Raw genomic sequence first — 17796 nt, forward strand, 5'->3', positions numbered from 1 at the left:
GCTCCTAGCTATCCCCTCTCTCTTTCTCTCGCTCTCTCTTTCTTGGTTTTCCTCTCTCTCTATATATATATCTTTTTTGTTTTTTCCAGACAGGGTTTCTCTGAGTATCCCTGGCTGTCCTGGAACTCGCTTTGTAGACTAGACTAGGCTGACCTTGAACTTGCAGAGTCCCGAGACCTGGGGTTAAAGGAATGCACCACCACCATCTGGCTTTTTTTTTTTTTTTTTTTTGAGAATGAGGTCTTCCTGGCTGCTGTTTTGGAACTGTGTAAACCAGGGAACTCACAGAGATCTGATTGCCCATGCCTTCTAAGTGCTGGGATGAAAGGCCTGTGCTACCACACCCAGTTACATTTCTATCTTAAAGCCTGACATTAGGGCTGAGGATGGAGCTTAGATAGTAGAGTGCTTGCCTAGAAACTGCAAAGGCCTGCGTATTTAATGCCTCACCCCATAAAAACTGGGCATGGTGTTGTACGATTATAACTCTAGCACTGAGGAGGTGGAGGAAGGAGGATCAGGAATTTAAGGCAATTTTCGATACATCCTGGGCTATGTGAGACCTTTTCTCAGAAATTCAAGGTAATCCTCAGCTACACAGCAAGTTCCTGGTCAGCCTGGGCTACATAGCGATGCAGCTGAGTGGTATATCACTCATCTAGCATTCGCAAGGCCCTGCATTCAAATAACACACACACACACACACACACACAGACACACTCCACACACAAAGAAGCACACACACACACACACACACACACTCCTATGTCCTTGGCTCTGCTCACTGAAAAAGCTTTAGAAGCAATACCCAGTCCCAAAGAGTGAGCATCCCAGCACCCAGAGTGTGAATTCAGAATGACTTTTCCGACTTCAAAGGACCAGGTGTCGCCGGAGAAACGGCTGATGCCAGACTCCAGGCTGCAAAATACGATGTGCACTTGGACTATCTGAACATTCTGCGCAGCGAGGAACACACATGAGGATGCCACCACAGATGTGACACCTGCATCCAGGGTTTGGCAGTCAGGCGACCATATGGCCCTTCACACCTGCTGTCCGGAGTCTAGGTTAGGCCTGTTGGCCTGGCCTTCACTCTATAAACTCTTATATGGTGTCCTGTGACAGAACTTTTCCTGGGGAGACACAACACACCCATCTACTCAGGGAGCCCAGGACAGACCGAACTACAGATACCACCAAAGTTTAGCTTGGTGATCCGTGAGTTTTATTGGGGTTACTTACAGGAATATGTGTGAGGAGTTACTTCTAGGAGCAGAAATGACTCAAAGACAGTTGCCCTCCCCAGCACGGGTGACGACAGCTCACTAAGCTGGGAACCTGGAGCACACTGCACAGCCTGCAGGAAGCTCAACAGGTTGGAGAGTGTTCCCCCCCAGGTGCCTCAGTTTGTCTAAACCTCAGTTGGTTTTTGCTTCTTCCCAACAGCTGGTCTGGGTCTGAGTCTTTTCACCTTGGCTTCCGGGAGGGGCCTAATGGGTCTGGTGGGTTTCAGGGACTTCCTGAAGCTCTTTTGAGTTGTTCACCTTCTTGCTTAAGGAGCTTCCCTACAGGATAGAATGTTTCAATCTCGGAGGAGTTTGTTACTCAACATAGGGTCACACCATTTAAGAGAGATCCTCTACCAGGTGGAAAAGGGAACTTTTCATTCCCTGAGAACTTTCATCGCTCCACCCTTAGTCCTCCCTGCCCCCTTTAAGATATTTTTAGAAAAGAATTTTTTTTTTTTTGAGACAGGGTTTCTCTGTGTAACTCTAGCCCAGGCTAGCCTCGAACTCACAGAGATCCACCTGGCTCTGCCTCCCGAGTGCCGGGATTAAAGGTGTGTGCCACCACCGCCCGGCTAGAAAAGAATATTTAACAAATACTTTAGTTTTTAAAATTAAGTTAATTGGGTCTGGAGGGATGGCTTGGCAGTTAAGAGCACTTGCTGCTCTTGAAGATGATCTGGATGTGTTCCCAGTGCTCATTTGGTGGGAAGTGGAGGCTGGGAGAGTGCTTTGAACTGGCTGAACTGGCGAAGTGGGTCCAGGTGGGTCATGGCACCAGTCAGCTGGGCACAGGAAGTTGTTGACAGGCTTTGTTCCTTTAGAGTGTGATCTCACATGCCTATGATCCCAGCTGCTTGGGGGACTGAGGCAGAAGGCTTGAAAGTTCAAGGGCTGGCTGTGCTAGAGAGGAAGTTCAGGGCCAGCCTGGGCAACTTACTGAGCCTTGTCTGCAGACCAAAAGGGGAACAAGAAGGGTTGGGGATCTAGCTTAGTGGTAGAGCACTGTTTGGCATGTGCCAGGCCCTGGGTATGAAAAAAAAATAAAAGGAAAAGGAAGGGGCGAGGAGTTCTGCTCTTGGCACTGACTCAGGGCTATAATGCCCAATACACTCCGGCAGGTTAAGGCAGGAGGAGAAGAGAATGAGCCGACCTAGACTCTGCACACACACACACACACACACACACACACACACACACACACCCTTGTCTCAAAGGAACAAAACAAAAACAAATAAAAAAGGTGTTATCTGCTGCCATTTCCTTTGGGGTTCGGGCCCAATGTCAGATGCATCCTACGAAAGGGCTTGTGTCTACGTGCATGGAAGCCTCCTGAGGGCGCGGAGGCCCAGGCTAGAGGCCATGGTGCCTTTTAAGGACCAGCCTCGGGACCAAGGTCCTCTTCGTGGAGGGCACTCAGCTACGACCCGCCTGCACCCGCAGAGGGCGCCGCAGACACACCGTGGCGGAGTGAGCCTCAGGCTGGGTGCGAGGCCGCCACCAGCACAGCTTCTGGGAAAGGCTTCTCCCCCAAAAGAAACTCCTGAGCTGCAGCCAGGAGGGGATGAAAGTTGGTGGGGAAAGCAGAAAAGAACGCACATATTAAAACACGAGTTCTGCTACTGACCCCAACCAAGCGCCCAGGTGCCTGAACCTGTTTCCCCATCTACAGAGTTGGATGGTGTGTATGTGGGTGGGGAGGTGAGGGGGGTGGGGGGTGAGGGGGGTGGGGAGGTGAGGGGGTGAGGGGGATGAGGGGGTATTCGGAAAGTGCTCTTACAAGGATCCCAAGTACCACCTGCCTTCTCTGCTCCTCCCTAGTCTGAGCATCCCCGCCGCCGAGCATCCGCCAGCTCGGAGGAGCGGATGTGGGCACCGCAGCAGGGCTGGACCCGGAGGGCACGAGGGGACACCGGGCCAGAGCCCCATCCGACCCATTCTTCTCCCCCTCTCCCCCACCCCGACTCCTCTCCACCCGGGCGCCGGGGGGCCGGCCGTCACCTGGGCACTCCGGGGGAGCGCGCCCGGCGGGCGGGGCGCGGGGCGGGGATGGGGGCGGGGCCGGCGCCCCGTGGGAGGAGGCCGGCCACGTGACTCCCGCGGCCCGGCCGGGCTGCCAGGCGGGGAGCGCCGCTCAAGGCCCCGGGAGGTGGTGGCGGGCGCGGAGCCCGAGCGGCGCGGGACTGGCCGTCGGGGCCCCGGGGACGGCGGGCCCCCGGGAGAGCTCCCATGCCATGGAGAAGCTGGCGGCCGGGCTGGCCGGGCTGCGCTGGAGCATGGGCGCTTTCCCGCTCGACCTCATCGTCAGCCGCTGCCGCCTGCCCACGCTCGCCTGCCTCGGGCCAGGTACCGGGGTGTCCGGGGAGGGGACACGGGGGTGGGGATGAGGGTGGGTGGGTGGGGGATCGGGGACACTCGGGGCCCCGCTCGGCTGGAGCTGCCGGGACTGTGAGATGCACGCAGCCCCTGCCCTCCCGGTCTCCAGCGATCTCGGAGCCTCGCTTGCCTTCTGGGGCGGCTCCCGAGACAGCCGGAGACCCCGAGCCCGGGGACCACTTTCTGGGCCCCATCCGGGCACGGGGGTTAGAAACTGGTGGCAGGGCTGGGACAAAAGTTTTCAGTGCCCTTTGGAGCCAGTAGCGCGGCTGAGTCTCTGGGCTGCTCCGTCGTCGGTGCGCCCCGCTTTCCCGGCGCTTGTCAGCCCCTTCCCCGGCCGCACCCCCCTTGCTCTCTTTGTCTCCAGCCTCTCACCTTCATCCTCCTGCATCCCTTGGACCTCTATAAGTCTTTTCCCTCCCACCACCCGCTAGCCCCTTTTTGGGGGACCTTTCTTGTACCGTTCTTTGGCATCATCCTAAGGTCCTCTGGTAAAGGGCAGGCTACCCTCAGGGGAGGCCTGAGTGAGCGGGTCCCACCAGGCGTCCATCCCCTCCCACCCCCCAGCACAGGACCCTCGGCCCTCCCCCACCTCTCCTCCTATTTCTCCAGCAGTCCTCCCCCCCCTCCCCCCGGTGTTCCGATGATGGGACCGGGACCTTATTTGGGAGAGCCTGAAGGTTGCACAGAGTGAGAGGACTGTCGTGTTGGGGGGGAAAGGGGAGCTGTTTGGCTGGGGGGAGGGGCGGGAGCCCGGAGCTGGCAGCCAGGCCGGGGGGTTTTGTGTGGGAGAAGAATAGGGGTTTGGCCCGCGTTGGCACGCTCGCTTCCCTGAATGCTAATGGGACTGTGCTGTCTTCTTCTTGGACTGGCAGCCCCTGCTCTGACCAGCAACAGCAAGAACCCGGGCACGGTGGGCACCAGGCAGGCTGGAGCAGGCTCTGTGGGACATCGGTGTCCGGGTCCGTTAGGCAGGGAGACCTGACGGTCGGTCCAACTCTTGTGGGACCTCCTCGCGCTCCTCACTCGGCGTGTGATCCCAAGACTGTGTCTGCAGCTGCGCTCTGTGTGTGCTTGTGAATAGGAAATCCTGCCCTAGGTTCTTCCTGCTCACTTCCCACGCATCTCTTTGCCACCCCTTTCTTTGAGTTCTTTTCTGCGCTCTTCTGTAGTATAGGCTAGGCCTCCCCTGCGTCCCCCTGACACCTGTGCGTCCCATTGCAATCGTCAGTTTCCTGACTTCCGCTGGGCCCCCCTGGCTTTTGGCGGAGGGCAAAGATCGTGGACACCCATTCATTGAATGAGTGGATGAGAAATGGTGTGTGGTGGCCTAGCTGTCTGTGACAGCATGGTTATGATAACTGTGGTCATCAATAACCGTGGTCACCATTAGAGTGTGAATGGATACTTGAAATGGTGTGTCCTTGCAAGGTCCCCTCGTGGGTGTACGTACATTCAGGAATCAGGAATCATCCCTTGGTGGGATATTGAGAGTGAGTTGTGTGGTTTGGGTGACAAGCATTTGAGCTGTTGGTGATGGTGAGCCCTGGATACTGATGCGTATACCTGTGTGGCTTTGGCCTGTGTCCTTTTGGAAGAGTGAGTGGGACCTATTGGGTCAAGGCCTAGAAGGAGCTTGTAGAGTTAGAGAGAGCAGCAGACCTTCATCTCTTCCCGGAGCTAGAGAGCTGAGGAGGAAGTCTCAGGCAAACCTCCCCGGCATGCTCTCCCACACACGTACTCACACACAGGGTGGAAGATCCTCCCTTGAAGGCCCTGGATACCACACCCATTCATACACCATACGGACATGCTTTATGAAACCCCCACTGTTAAACCTTTTCCCATTTGTTTGGCTGGTAGGAAATTTGCTCTGTGTGTGTGTGTGTGTGTGTGTGTGTGGGGTGTGTGTGTGTGTGTGTGTGTGTGTGGTGTGTGTGTGTGTGTGTGTGTGGTGTGTGTGTGTGGTGTGTGTGTGGTGTGTGTGTGTGGTGTGTGTGTGTGGTGTGTGTGTGGTGTGTGTGTGTGTGGTGTGTGTGTGTGTGGTGTGTGTGTGGTGTGTGTGTGTGTGGTGTGTGTGTGTGTGGTGTGTGTGGTGTGTGTGTGTGTGTGTGTGTGTGAGGGGGCTGGGAAGGAGACATCCCCACCCCCACTGTGCCCACCAGCTGCATCCAGGATACGCCCATCAGTCTCCTGGAAGCTGGGCTGCTCATCCTGCTCCCCTGGAAACCGTTGCTGAGGATGGAACCTCTGGGGCCCAGACCCCTCCCAACTCCAGCACCTCTGCCCCAGCACTGATTTCCTCAGCCTAGACTCCTTCCTCCTCCCCAGTTCTGCTTCCTAAATCCCCCATAGATCCTACCCCAACTCTAAGAATTGGCCTCTTGAGATGAGATTCGGGTGTCTGGGATTAACTCCCTCATCCTTTGAGGTCCCATCCTATGAGACTCTGTGGCGGTGGGTGGAGAGAGACAGTGTCTCTCTGAGAGATCCAGGAGTGGGCTCCTGTAAGCCTCGCCATTCTGAGCAGACAGTGACTTTATGAGCTCTCCTAGCCAGGACCCACAGGGACAGATCCCTTCTCGGTCCTTTCCAATGCCCCAACAGGGCCGACCTGGTCAGGGCCTAACCTGGGCACTGACTAGGCAGGATCCTGCTGGTGTGAATTTGCCTGGTTCTAAGACCTGACTCCTTTCAAGAGCAAAGTCTTTCTTACTCCGCCCCGGCCTGATGTCCCCATCCCCCATGTCCCCACATGCCCTCAGCTGGGTGCTTTACACTCGCTTTCACCAGGCCTCCTGAGGCTTGAACATGCCTGGAGGGCAGAAGCTGGCTGGCCCAGGCTCATCCGCTGGGAGTCCCTAGCCCCAGCTTGGGCTGGGACAGCCCATACTCCAGCGGAATGAGAATGAGAGGCTGTGGATGTTATAGCTTACAGAGGCCCCGTGGGGAGTCGGAGCCCAGAGGCCACAGCCCACGACAGCCCACTCCTGGCTCCTCCTGTGTTGCTGACCAGTGCAGGGATCACAGGGTGAAATCCCCCGGCAGGGGCTTGCTGAGGTGAGGGTCAGTCACCAGTCTTTTCTTTCTTCCTCTCCTAACCTTCCCTCTTCTTTCCTTCCTCCTCTCTCTTCCTCTCTCCCAGGGGAGTATGCGGAGGGCGTCAGTGAGCGTGACATCCTGCTCATCCACTCCTGCCGCCAGTGGACCACAGTGACAGCCCACACCCTGGAGGAGGGCCACTACGTCATTGGACCCAAGATTGACATCCCTCTGCAGTACCCAGGTGTGCCCAGCTAGGGCCAGAGGGCTCAGGGTCTTTGAGCATGGGGAGGCAGGAGAGCCTGGGACCAAGGGTGCAAGGGGAATGTAAGGAGAGGCCGTTGAGGACCACCTTTCCGTGGCTTCAGGGATGGTGGCTAGGACATGCCAGTGGGGTGGTGGCTAGGAGTCATGGTTAGAGTCAGGGCTTAGGAGTATCAGTATTGTTTGTGGAGATCTGTTTCCGAGGAGGTGGCGGCGCTCGGGTTTACAGACTTTTGAGTCTTGTTTTATATTTTGGAGACAGGTTTTTCCCATATAGCTCAGGCTGGCTTTGAACTCATGTCTACCCTCTTGCCTCAGCTTCCTGAGAGCTGATTATAAACATGAGCCATGGAACTAGGTCACATTTTATTTTTATTTTTAAATATTTTTAAAGTAATGATTAAAGATATACACATCTGCCGGGCGGTGGTGGCGCACGCCTTTAATCCCAGCACTCGGGAGGCAGAGGCAGGCGGATCTCTGTGAGTTCGAGGCCAGCCTGGTCTACCAAGTGAGTTCCAGGAAAGGCGCAAAGCTACACAGAGAAACCCTGTCTCGAAAAACCAAAAAAAAAAAAAAAAAAAAAAAAAAAAAAATATACACATCTTTTTTTTTTTTTTTTTTTTTTTTTTAAAGACAGGGTCTCCCTCTATAGATCAGACTGACTCGAACTCACAGAGGTCTGTCTGCCTCTGCCTCTCGAGTGCTGGGGACTAGAGGTGTGCGCCACATCTCTCAATGTATACCCACATCTCGAAGCCACTACACATCAAACTTTACCCCTAACTGGAGAGCTCCAAGGCTGGCCCCTGAACGGCCTTTAGCTTTTCCAAGTGCAAACAAAGAGGAAGTCGGCTAGAGTCTTCTAAGGACCGAGGAGTCTGTCAGCTTGGTTACCCTTTTCCCCAGTCTTGTGTTAAACTTACCGTCTTCCTGGATTGGCTTTTTAAACAATGCTGAAGTGTTGGATTCCTAAAGAATTTGCTAACTACCTTTTTTTAAAATGTGTTTTATATTTATTTTTTTTATTTGTTTGCAGTACTGGGGTTAAAACTAAGGCCTCGTGCATGCTAGGCAAGTGCTCTAGGCACCTCACTGAGGTACATCCCCAACCTCCTCTCTACCTTTTCGATTTAATTTTTATTCATTCGGTGTGTGCGTGTGCGTGTGTGCGCGCGCGCATGCACATGTGAAAATCAGAGATCAACTTGCAGACTCTTGCCTTCTACCCGGTGGGGCAAGGAACCGAGCAGGTCTTCAGGCTCGGCTGCCCGCCCCTTGACCAGTGAGCCATCTCAGCGATCTTTTTATTTTGAGGCATGGTCTCGATAAGTTGCCTAAGTTTGCTCTGTAGTCCAGGCAGGTCTTGAACTCGTGCCCCAGCCTCTTGAGTGGTTGGGGTCACAGGCCTGCGCCAGGCCACCAGGCCTGGCTCTTTGTGTTTTATGAAAGGTGTGGTTTGAAGAAAGGATCTGCTGCCAAAGGAGATTGTAGCGCTTCGATTTTGCAGGTCATGAATCTAAGGGCCTTACCCTTCTCTGTCCTTACCACTGCTCTCTCTGGCCCGGGCCTCCCCGGAATCAGTGGACCTAAGGCTTAAAAACCTTGCTCCAGCTTTGATCTCTTGACCACACATCTGCAGGGGTGGCCCTCTGTACTTCCAACACCCCAGGGAGGAAGCCGCCCCAACGGTCTGGCTGACTTGGGGTTCTGTCCTGGCTGTAGGCTTTTGGTGCCTGCTCAAGCTAGAAATTCCCCTCACTGGGAATCTGGTATTGACTCAGGTGCCTTCTTGGACTAAAAAACATCCCAGCAGTTTGGGAAAGCCTTCACAGACACTGGTACCATTCCCGTTGTATTTTTTAAAGTCCCGGGAAACCAAGTCACGGGCTTCCCAACCAACAGTGAGTGAAGGGAGGGGAGTCCCCAAGCCCCCAATCCTTTCCCCCACCCATTTTGATGGCTCCTTAGTGAGCATGAGAAGTGGGGAGAAGACAGTGGGGTGACAGCTGGCCTGCCGGGCCTGCGGGGGGCCCCAGCTCCCTCTTCCGCTGGGCGCCCGCCCCGCTCACTTCCTAGGAGTGAAAAGAGGGGGCTGGGCCTCCGAAGAGGCTCAGAGTGCAGGCTCCACGCTGAGCCCTCCCAATGAATTAATAATGGCACTGTCCAGGCCGGCTGTGGCCAGGCGCGGCCAGCGGGGGAGGGGTGGGACTGGGGGGCGCTGCCACTGTGGCCGCCCTCTGTCTCCAGGCTGCCGGGAGTCAGGGTGACTTGGTGTCTAGAGACATCCGGGCCAGTGCTGCCCGAAGGTCCAGACACCTTTCCCAAGCGCCGGCTGTTTGCAGAGCCAGGTGAGCGAGCCCCTCCTCCCAGCTCCAACACCGGCCGCATACGATGCATCCGTTTTGCATACTAGAAATCAAAGTCCAGATGTACATGATTTCACACCGCGATTGGATGCACAGCCGAGACTCAGCCGCATCCGACTCTGAAGTCTGTGCTCCCTCTGTCCCACGTAGCAGCAGCTTCGGGTCTCGTGCTAACCAGGCAGAAGCAAACGAGTCCCTACCGCTGTTCTTTACCGAGAGCTGGCTGTGGGTCGGGTTTGGGGAGCAGCTGCAGGATGCTTCTGTCTGGAAAGGATCATCAGGAGCACTGCAGGGTGCGATGGTCCCCAGATCCTGTAGTGGACCTTGCTTACTATGGACACCGTTGTGAGAGGCAGGAGAGGAAGCTGTAGGGCAGAGGTTTCTAGAGGCCAAAGCACGACTCCCCGGAGGTCTCCCTTCCTTCCTCCCTCCATCCCTCCCTGCAGAAATGACCCGGCTGCGCGGCTGAGTGGGGGGGCGGTGCTGGATACCATGGTTACATCGATCTTCCCTGCCACATCCTCCCATAATCCAACCCAGACTGGGCTCCAAATCTGGCCACAGGGGGCAGCAGGCATTTTCTTCATGCCTGGATGCTTATGGTTGAGGTATGGGGGTTCGTGTGTGGATATGGAGAAGGAGGAGACTGAAGCCCATTAGAGAGTGTCAGCCTCGGGACTCTTGCTCCTTGATGGATGCTGGCCCCTCCTCATTCTATCCCGGATGGCTTGGGCTGTGGTACCTCTGCCCTCTGGTGGCTGAGAGGTTGAGGCTGGACCAGGACTCTCTCTCCTGCTTGCTCCAGGGCACCACCCCATCTTCTCTTCTCTTTCTTACTCCTTGGTGCTGGATGTTGGTGGTTCGGGCCCGGCCCTTGGCCAGTGGCTCTTCAGACACCAGGGGTCTCTTCGTCTTCCTCTCCCTCTGGTTGGGCTTTGGGAGGGGTGGGAACCCTCTCCACTGTGTGTTTATACCAGGAGCAGTGTGGGCATTTCTTCGGGTCATGGATCCCCAAAGGGTTAAGACCCTCTTTCCCACTTTGCTAACATACCTGTCCCACACAGCTGCACTGGCTCTAAGTGTGTCCCCAGACATGCAAGTGGCACTCCCCTGTGGAGCACACCGGAGGCTCCTTTGCTGGTCTTCCAGGATCTTCCTCCACCATCTTCCTCTTGGTTTCCAGTGCAGAATGGTTTGGCCAGCCCCACAGTGACCAGTGGACCATGTGTATGACCCTCAGTTCCTTCCTTCTTTACTTCCCTCCTGAGTCACCGGGGTCTGAGGAGTCGTCCTCCTGGGTCACCCATGAGTCTGCTCACTGTGTGCTGTTCCCTGGCTCTTCTCCAGGATCTGTTACTGGATCGCTGGCCTGATTCTTGCCAGAGCTCATCTTGGATCGCTGTATTTCCTTGTTCCAACTCATCCAGGGGGCCTCATTCATTTTCTTTCCTGGTTTTATTGTGTGTGCATGTGTGTACACACATGCACATGGATGTGATGTTCCTGCAAGTCTGTATGTCAGAATGGTGTGTGGGCACATGTGTGTGCATGCACACTTGTGCAGAGGCCCAAGATTGACATCAGGTGTCTTTGTCAGGTGTTGCTGTCCACTTTATATACTGAGGGAGCGTCTCTTCCTGAACCCGCAGCTCCTCCCTTCTGCTGGTCTGGCCTGCCAGCTTGCTCTGAGCATTTCTCATGTCCACCTCCTTCGAGCTGGGATTACAGACCTTCAGCCATGCCCACCCACCTAGCTTTCCATGTGGGGATCTGAACCCTGATCCTCAGGTTTGCAGGACAAACACTTTACCTGCTGGACCATGTCACCAACGCCCTCACTTCTTACAGAATAAAATGTCCATTTGAAAGGTGCAGCTTGGGTTGGAGAGATGGCTTAGAGGTTAAGAGTACTGACTGACTGCTCTTCCAGAGGTCCTGGGTTCGACTCCCAGCAACCACATGGCGGCTCACAACCATCTGTGGTGAGATCTGGTGCCCTCTTCTGGCCTGCAGTCATACATGCTGTATACATAATGAATAAGTACATTTAAAAAAAGAAAGAAAGAAAAGGTGCAGCTTGGCAATCCCCCTACAGGTCTCTCTCCTGGAGCTCTTTTCTCACAGGTGCCTCAGGACTTGTCACTTGCCGTCATCACTGGGTACCCACTGTCTCTCCTACTACGCCTGAATTTTCCTTCTTTCTTGTTTTTCTTTTTTAAGATTTATTTACTTATTTATCATGTACACAGTGTTCTGCCTGCATGTATGCCAGCAGGCCAGAAGAGGGCACCAGATCTCATTACAGATGGCTGTGAGCTACCATGTGGTTGTTGGGAATTGAACTCAGGACCTCTGGAAGAGAATCCAGTGCTCTTAACCACGGAGGTGTCTCTCCAGCCCCCCTGAATTCCTTAAGAGAGCAGACTGTTTACAGAACTGTGCATTCTGGAGGGCCTGCTGCAGTGACTGACAGGACAGGGGGCGTGTCATGAATGTGGAGGGAAGGCAGCAGAACTCGGGCAACTGTCCCTTCTCCATCAGGCTCTCCCCGTGAGTCCCTCACCTATTCCGGCCTCTTCCTCCGGTGTGAAGCCGGAGCTGTCCTCAGCTTCTCTTTAAGCTCCTGTCGGTAGGCACAAAAATGGGCGCGGCTGGTGAGGCAGGGCGGACACTTCACATGAGAAGTCTGGATACCTGCCTTCCGCCCGCCTCAATTCCCCGAGTTTAGGATAGCAGCTAGTCAGGGACCTGGGTGTTCCCAGGATGCAGACCTGGCCTTCCCCAGCAGCCCGTGTCCCTCCCCTGTGCAGGCAAGTTCAAGCTCCTGGAGCAGGCTCGGGATGTTCGGGAGCCGGTGAGATACTTCAGCAGCGTGGAGGAGGTGGCCAGTGTTTTTCCCGACCGCATCTTCGTGATGGAAGCCATCACCTTCAGTGTCAAGGTCAGACCTGGCCCAGGGTAGGATCGTCCCAAGCTCCCCTCCCCCCAGGTTAGTGTTGAAGGAGGGAGGGGGGGGAAAATGGCTTCCGGGCGTGCACCCTTTGGTACGGCCAGGCTATGCCAGAAAAACAAGCAGTCTGTTTGACTCAGTGGACCGAAAAGGAAAATGGTGGAGCAGGAATGCAGTTGGAGGGGGTCACGACTTGATGAGAACACTCAAGGTGGCTTTCTTGTCCATCAGTCCCTTTCTCTTTACAGTAGTCGTGGGTGGGTGAGGCATTGTTCTCACCCCGAGTGGTCAAGATGGCTTAATAAAAATCTGCCATGATTGAGCGCTTCCAAAGCACACCTCTATACTAATAGTATCGTACGAGGTAACTAAGGACCTCAGGAAAAAACGTTCAAGTCGCACAGCGTCTCTCCAGCCCCAGTCCAGTGCTCTTGCTCTTATGTCCGCGACCGCTGAAGAGGAAAGGCCTGGAGACCCCGCGGAGCTTGGAGCTCAGCGGCGTGTGACTTTCCTTGGGACCCAGGTTCGGGCCTCACCTTGTCTCTGGGATTCCCCCAGGTGGTGTCCGGCGAGTTCAGCGAGGACAGCGAGGTGTACAACTTCACTCTGCACGCGGGCGACGAGCTCACCCTCATGGGCCAGGCAGAGATTCTGTGCGCCAAGACCACCAAGGAGCGCTCGCGCTTCACCACGCTCCTGCGCAAGCTGGGCCGCGCGGGGGCCCTGGCCGGAATGGGCGGCCCCGGGAACGTGGGGACGGCGGGGGGTGGCGGCGGGGCCGCCAGGCCGGTCAAAGGCAAGATGCCCTGTCTCATCTGCATGAACCACCGCACCAACGAAAGCCTGAGCCTGCCCTTCCAGTGCCAGGGCCGCTTCAGCACGCGCAGCCCGCTGGAGCTGCAGATGCAGGAGGGCGAGCACACGGTGCGCGCCATCATCGAGCGCGTGCGGCTGCCGGTGAACGTGCTGGTCCCCAGCCGGCCGCCGCGCAACCCCTACGACCTCCACCCGGTGCGGGAGGGCCACTGCTACAAGCTGGTCAGCATCATCTCCAAGACGGTGGTGCTGGGGCTGGCGCTGCGCCGCGAGGGCCCGGCGCCGCTGCACTTCCTGCTGCTCACCGACACGCCGCGCTTCGCTCTGCCGCAGGGCCTGCTAGCCGGGGACCCGCGCGTCGAGCGCCTGGTGCGCGACAGCGCCTCCTACTGTCGCGAGCGCTTCGATCCGGACGAGTACTCCACGGCGGTGCGCGAGGCGCCCGCGGAGCTCGCCGACGACTGCGCCAGCCCCCGCCGCGTGCGCCTCTGCTTGCCGGCACCGCGCGCCCCCGGGCCCGTCCGCGCGCCTGGACCCCCGGGTCGCCTCGGGCCGGCTTTGCCAGCGCCCGGCGACGGCGACCAGGAGTACGTGAGCCCCGATTGGGCCGGGGCGCCCGAGCCCGCGGCCGCGTGCACCGAGATCCCCTACGAGGAGCTGTGGGTGCACCAGGCCCCCGAGAACCTCGCCGATGCCCGTGCCCGGCCGCTGTCAGGGCCCGATCTCATCTCCTTCGGCACCGTGGGGCCCCCACGTCATGAGTCCGAGGCTCCACCGCCTCCTGTCCCCCCCAAATCCGAGGCGGTGAGTCAGCTCTGCTCTGTCCTCGAGGGAACTTGGGCAGGTTTTAGAGGGCCACAAGGGTGTTGACACCCGGGCCCCTGGGGTGTGACAGGATGACCACAGTGAAGGTGAAGGGGGCAAGGGAGAGGGGAAAGACCAGGCGTGGAGAATCGAGGGTGAACTGGAAACAGGATGACCCACAAGCTCCACAAAGTCCTTCGTGAAGGGGAAGTTCCCACGTGCAATAATGTAGGAAATGACGAGTGACTTCCAGCAACCCCTAAACTCCTTGAGAGTTAGAACCACACTGTAGCATCTGAGATGTTCTGCGCTGGGGAAGAGTTTTTAAAACGGTTCCCATGAATTTGTCTTCAGGACATTTCCCTCATCAGTCACACCGATTAACACACTCTTCAGGGAACTTAATTGGAAGGACGGGATCCAGGTGGCGGATCCCGTCCCTCCCTCTTGTCACACCCTCCCTCCCCCACCCCCTGCCCCAGAAAGAAAATCGCTATCTGCCCCTCCCCCATCTGCTAGCATTCACAGTGAATTTCCGGTGGACTAGGGGACTGCTGTGGACCGAGTGTGAGGGACAAAATAGGCTGGAGACGGGCCCGGTGGATAGCTGGTGTATCTAGACAGGGCAGTCTCCCTGCTGGGTGGGGTACGGGTGTCAGGGCCAGAGACCCCCCCCAGGCCCACCTGCTTGGGAAGTGAGGTGAAGAGGGCCAGCTTCCTACTGAGGCAGTCGCCCTCTGTCTGCAGGTAAAGGAAGAGTGCCGTCTCCTCCACGCCCCTCCCGTGCCCCCTCGGGGTGGCAGCAGCTGCAGCAGGCTCCCAGGCAGCCCCCCAGTGCCGCCCCGGTTCCCCAAGCTGCAGCCGGTCCACTCGCCCAGCTCCAGCCTCTCCTTTTATTCCTCTGGCCTGCAGGATGGGTGAGTCACGGCCTGGGTTCCTGGCTTTGCTCAAATGCACAGTGTGGTGGTGGGTTGATCATTCTGTGCAGGGATTCTGCTGCAGGAAAAGCACTGGATTTCTTTCTTAATTTCTCTCTCTCTCTCTCTCTTTCTCACGATTTATTGATTTTATTTTATGCGTATGAGTGTTTTGTCGGCATGTATGTATGGAGGTCAGAAGAGGGCATCAGATCCCCGGAACTGGAATTATGGATGGTTATGAGCCACCATGTGGGTGCTGGGAATTGAACCTGGGTCCTCAGCAAGAGCAACAAGTGCTCTTAACCACTGAGCCCCGTCCTCAGCCTTGAGATCGTCTGTTTTCCAATTTGTACTTCCTCAGTTTAATTTCTCCTGCATGTTCTGACATAACTTGGGGATTCAAGAGGGTCTCAGGCTTTGGGGTTAGCAGGCTGGCCAGCTCTGGGGAGAGTAGAGGGGTAAGTCTCCTGGCGAGGGCTGTGCGATCCTGTGACTGTCACTTCCCCCTCTCTCTGTCTTATGTGTCCACCCCGTGTGTCTGTCTCCGCCTACAGGGCAGGCTCCCGCAGTGGCAGCGGTTCCCCGTCCCCCGATGCCTACTCCCTCTATTGCTATCCTTGCGCCTGGGGAGATTGCAAAGCCAGCGAGTCCTCTAGTCGCCCGCCCCCCGGACCCATGCCTTCTACCACCACTCAGCCCAGCCAGGCCTCAAGAGCCCTAGCGGAGCCCCTGAGTGGTCGAACCACCTCCCTCTTAGGGGCCGACAGCCCAGTGGTTAAGAACTACCATGGCTGTCCACCTCTGTTCAAGCCCTCCCATCCCCAGAAGCGTTTTGCCCCCTTTGGTGCCCTCAACCCCTTCTCTGGGCCTGCCCATCCTTCAGGCGCTCCAGCGGCCTCCTCTTCTGGGTCCACGTCCACCTCGGGTGCCCTGGCAACCTCCAGCCCCACGCATTCCCCAGGCCCAGGCCCTCAGGGCCAAGGTTACTCAGCGGCTCTCTCCTCCTCCTTGTCATCCTCTGAGTGGCAGGAGCCAGCGCCGGAGCCCCTGGACCCATTTGAGTTGGGGCAGGCCAGTCCTCCTGAGTTGGAGCTGCTGCGCTGTCAGGAGCCCAGAGCTGTGGGGGCACCTGGGTCTGGACCCTGCCTTTCACCGATTGGTCCTCCCAAGGCCTTTGAGCCGGAAGGTTTGGTGCTGAGGCAGGTCCCCGCCTCCTTGTCACCAGCTGCCTTGCAGGGACCCGAGGCAGGAGGACCCCTGCTCTTTCTCACCCAAGGGGGCCTGGAAGGGCCTCCTGGCAGTCCCCGGGAGGGGACCACGGGTGGCGCTGGAGTCCGGGATGCCGTCTCCTGGCAACCACCAGCAGACTTGTCCGCACTCTCCCTGGAAGAAGTCTCTCGCAGTCTGCGCTTCATTGGGCTCTCGGAGGACGTAGTGAGCTTCTTTGCCCGAGAACGCATCGATGGGAGCATCTTCGTGCAGCTCAGTGAAGACATCTTGGCTGATGACTTCCGTCTCACCAAGCTTCAGGTCAAGAAGATCATGCAGTTCATCAAAGGCTGGAGACCCAAGATCTGAACTGTCCGCCCAGCGGCTGCCCAGCCTGAAGGCTGGGAGCAGAGGCCATGGGGTCTGCCAGAAACAGCGCTCCCCGAGGTCCTTCCCGCAGGGAGAGTCTGGGCCCACTGAGGCTGCTCTGTAGAGTGTGCCAGGGGAGGCACACACACTGGGAACTGTGGCCCTCCGGGGCCAGGCGCTCAGGAGCATGTCTTGACTTTGTGAAGAATACTTGGGGAGGAGGCGCCGCTCTGCGCCTGGGGAGGCTTCTGCTGTCATTCCCGGAGCAGGGGAAAGGTGGTGTGTATGCCAACCCGGGGCTGTATGGCGGCGGAATGCCTTCCTGTGCCCCGCTGTAGGTAGCCTTTCAGACACCACACACTTCTCCGCCCTTCACGGTCAGGTTAGAGAGCGAAGATGGGCTCAGAACTTAAGCACAGTTTCCCCAAAGGGCCCTCTCCTTCACACTGGGTGGGCTTTGGCCTGCGGCGGCTCCAGAGCGAGGGGTGTGGCTTCTGTCTCTGAGGCACCCTCTTTCTGTCTGCTCCCATGATGAGGCCCTTGACCGAGGGCCCTGATGAACCAGTCACGGGCTGTGCCCAGCCCCTGCTTTGGGCTTGGCTCTGACGTCATCACGGCTGGCGATCGTAAGGTTTTCCATGGGGCGGTCCGAGGACAGTTCCTGGGGGAGAGTGTCTAGACAAAGGCCAGCTACTCTTTGGTTCTAGAAACAACTAGTGGTCAGGTACCCGCCACCCTGCCCGTCGCCCGCTGCCGGCATTTCGCCCTGATGGACACTTGGGTTCCTCGTTGGTTTGTCACTGGTACAGGACAGCGGGGCTGGTAAAGGGAGGCCAAGTTGCTTGCTCCTGAGCCCGGCCCCTGTACTGACACGGTCTGGAGACGATCTCTGGGCCCTTCAGTCCCAAGTGTGCTGATCCGTGTGCCGGCTAGAGGCCTGGCTAATGTACAAACCCCACCCCGTTCTTCCCCAGCACCTCTAACAAGAACTACATCCCTCCTCCGGCGTTGGGGGCTGGGGGTGGGGCAGAGGTGGCCGTTTTCTTGTCTGCCTTCGCTGACCTACCTAGATATTTATTTCTTGGGTTTTATGAATAGTTGAGGCCTGCCCACACCTGTGCCTGTGGGAGGGGAACACCGGAACTGATACCACTGCTGCTTGTCTTCTCACAATGGATCAATCCTCAAGGATTAGGAAATAAAGCCTAGACCACAGACTAAAAAGTGCGGGACCCTGGGTGTTGGCGGCTTCTTCTTCTTCTTCTTCTTCTTCTTCTTCTTCTTCTTCTTCTTCTCCTCCTCCTCCTCCTCCTCCTCCTCCTCCTCCTCCTCCTCCTCCTTCTTCTTCACCAAGGGCACAGTATGTTCGTCTCTGAGCAGGGGAGGACTAT

General features: G+C 57.0%; 1 protein-coding gene across 1 annotated transcript; it reads left to right on the forward strand.

Annotated features, from left to right (window-relative positions):
• Window positions 1-3397: 3397 nt before the first annotated feature.
• Window positions 3398-17630, forward strand: Garem2 (GRB2 associated regulator of MAPK1 subtype 2). The gene is made up of 6 exons (XM_028874217.2): window positions 3398-3632; window positions 6808-6948; window positions 12148-12278; window positions 12846-13907; window positions 14655-14824; window positions 15382-17630. The coding sequence occupies exons 1-6, from the start codon at window positions 3521-3523 to the stop codon at window positions 16403-16405; spliced, it is 2640 nt and encodes an 879-aa protein (XP_028730050.1). The 5' UTR covers window positions 3398-3520; the 3' UTR covers window positions 16406-17630.
• The last annotated feature ends 166 nt before the right edge of the window (window positions 17631-17796 follow it).

The sequence above is a fragment of the Peromyscus leucopus genome, chromosome 22 (genome assembly GCF_004664715.2).
Source record: "Peromyscus leucopus breed LL Stock chromosome 22, UCI_PerLeu_2.1, whole genome shotgun sequence".
NCBI classification, from domain to species: Eukaryota; Metazoa; Chordata; class Mammalia; order Rodentia; family Cricetidae; genus Peromyscus; species Peromyscus leucopus.

Excerpts from the sequence above, each read along its gene's own strand:
- Garem2 (XM_028874217.2), top strand. The coding sequence starts at position 3,521 with ATGGAGAAGCTGGCGGCCGGGCTGGCCGGGCTGCGCTGGAGCATGGGC. Across the intron at positions 12,279-12,845 it reads CCATCACCTTCAGTGTCAAG|GTGGTGTCCGGCGAGTTCAG; the intron begins GTCAGACCTGGC and ends GGATTCCCCCAG. Across the intron at positions 14,825-15,381 it reads TCCTCTGGCCTGCAGGATGG|GGCAGGCTCCCGCAGTGGCA; the intron begins GTGAGTCACGGC and ends CTCCGCCTACAG.